At 51.0% G+C, this 2270-nt stretch overlaps 1 protein-coding gene across 1 annotated transcript in view; it reads left to right on the top strand.

Moving 5' to 3' along the window:
- Positions 1–1366: 1366 nt before the first annotated feature.
- Positions 1367–2270, top strand: part of PDZK1IP1 (PDZK1 interacting protein 1) — a 7249-nt gene continuing 6345 nt past the window's right edge. The window contains exon 1 of the mRNA XM_008640756.2: positions 1367–1587. Coding sequence (XP_008638978.1) covers positions 1521–1587 — 67 coding nt within the window. The 5' untranslated portion in view covers positions 1367–1520. The remainder of the gene's footprint in view (positions 1588–2270) is intronic.

Genomic DNA, 2270 nt, shown 5'->3' on the forward strand with positions numbered 1-2270 from the left:
TAATGTGGAAGCAAGTCATGGGGAACCCAAAGTTCACTCTCACTTTTACTTATTTACTAGCCATTCTTTGTCCTCTGTAATATGATCAGATTATTTTACAGGGCCTAATTATGGGCCATCCCCTGTTGTGACACTTCCTTGCTGGGTGCAGCAGGAAAGTCCCTGCCCCACAGAGTTCGCAAGCAAAAATTAGTGGGGTTGGAAATGGAGTTATCCCACACTGCAGCTGGGGACCTGGCCATGGAAAGGAATTTGGGAAAGAGCTGGGAACTGGCCTTCAATCTTGCACAGCTCAAGTCAGATCTGGCTTGTCTTCAGGATAAATGATATCATTGTAAATGCAGGGTAAAGAGTTGAGATGAAGGAGGGCAGTCCTCCAGTGTGTGTGTATTCCTGAGGGTGCTGCACATTCCTGAACATGGGTCCCATGTGGATAAAGTGTTATTTGCTCCTCAGGACGGAGAACCACACAGGGTCCCTGGAGGGGGAATCACCGGACCCAGAGGCCAGGGGCTCAGATGCTGCTGAGGGCTTACAGGGATTCTGTGACACACCACAAGAAGAGTGACAATGAAAACTGTGCCTCACAATTTTATAATTTCCTTCAGGAGCAGCTGAGGTTTCTCAGCTGTGAAGCCAAGTAACTTTTATTCTTCCTGTGGGGGGTGGTTTGCCAGTCATCCAAACCTGACATGGGCTGGAAAACTACTTAACTCGGGGCCTGCAACATTCTCTGCCCTGCAGCATCTGTGCAGCTTTTGTGAAGGGCAAGCCTTGCTGCCTGCTGCAGCCCTTTGGCTGTTTCTACCTCTTCTGGTATTGAAGAAATTTTGGAGATAGTCCTGAAGACTCAGTAAAATGAGGGCTGGGTTTGCTCTGTTTAATAGTGTCACCATTAAACAAGGTGTGGGAGGTGAGAGGCAGCACCCAGCACCGAGTCTGGTTCATTAATTGGATGTTTTCAAGTCACAGGTGTGTTTTGCTGGGTTGTTAGTGACACTTGCTGAAAAGAAAAGGGCAAGGAAGTGGGTGGGGGTCCCAGAGGGTGGGAAGGGATGTCAGAGCTGGGGCATTGCTGGACTCCCCCTGTGGGGAGGGGACTTGGGGGACACCACGCTCCCTAAGCACCACAGATTCACTGGGGAAGAGTTTTACCCATCTGGGTGTCATTTTTCCCTCCTGGGCCGATGCAAATATTTTGTGCCTGAGCTCCCTTCCACACCCTGCCTAAGGGGACTGTCAGGTTCAAGTCACCGTGCCCCAAATTCCCCAAAAGCTTCCACGGAAGAAGGCAGAGAGCTCAAGTCACCGTGCCCCAAGTTCCCCAAAAGCTTCCACGGAAGAAGGCAGAGAGGCACCTCCCGCCCCTTCCCAGCAGAATTTGAATAACCAGGTGAGAGCCTCCCTCGTTAAGGTGTTTGATAATTGACCAGGCGCTCATTCCTGCAGGAGGGCGCCGTGCCCAAGTGCAGCGTGCGGCTCTTCCTCCGCGCCCCGGGAGTCCCAGCCCTGCTGCCACCATGCCTGCCCGCTGCCTGCTCCTCCTGGGACTGCTCCTCCAGCTGGAACCTGCCTTCTGCCAGGAAGGTAAGTGCTGGCAGCTGCCTGACATCCCAGGGAGATCGAGGCAGGAAGGTGCGCCGAGCCCCGGGCAGGTGGGAGCTGCTGGTGGGGGACAAGGGACAACTGTGGAAAAGCCTCTTGGGAAAGGAAAATGCATCCCAGCTCCTGCCTAAGCTTTAGCTCTGGCTTCACATCGGGATGAGTGGGTGTCCTGTGGGTTGAGAGGTTTTGCCAGAGCCAGGACATAGAAACTTTCTACCTGTTTTGCTGAAGGCTGAAACTGCCACCTGAGGTTTATCTGAGCTGCTTGCACAGAGATAAACTGCTCTGATTTACCCCTGGCAGGACTGTGCACTCAGATGAGTAATCTGTTTTCTTAAGGCTTTTTTTTTCTTTCTTTTTTGTCATTCTTATCCTTGAGCAAGTGTTGTTCTGGGTTGCTCTCTGAGCTCTCAGATCCTCCTGTTAATCTATAATATTGACCATTGCTGAGGAGAGGAAGCAAATATTTTCCTCAGCAAATTTCCCTCCTCTTCCCAAAGACTTAACAGAGAAACTTCCTATGGCTAGGGTATTATTTTTAGGAAATTCACTGAAGGGCTTCTCTAATGCTAGAAATAACGAGGAGTAATTAAAACTCATCTGGTGCTGCCAAAGTACCGGAAAATTCCCTCCCTCTTTCTCCTCCTGATGCCCCAGCCCTGACC

Source organism: Corvus brachyrhynchos, unplaced genomic scaffold (genome assembly GCF_000691975.1).
Source record: "Corvus brachyrhynchos isolate BGI_N302 unplaced genomic scaffold, ASM69197v1 scaffold48, whole genome shotgun sequence".
Lineage (NCBI taxonomy): Eukaryota > Metazoa > Chordata > Aves > Passeriformes > Corvidae > Corvus > Corvus brachyrhynchos.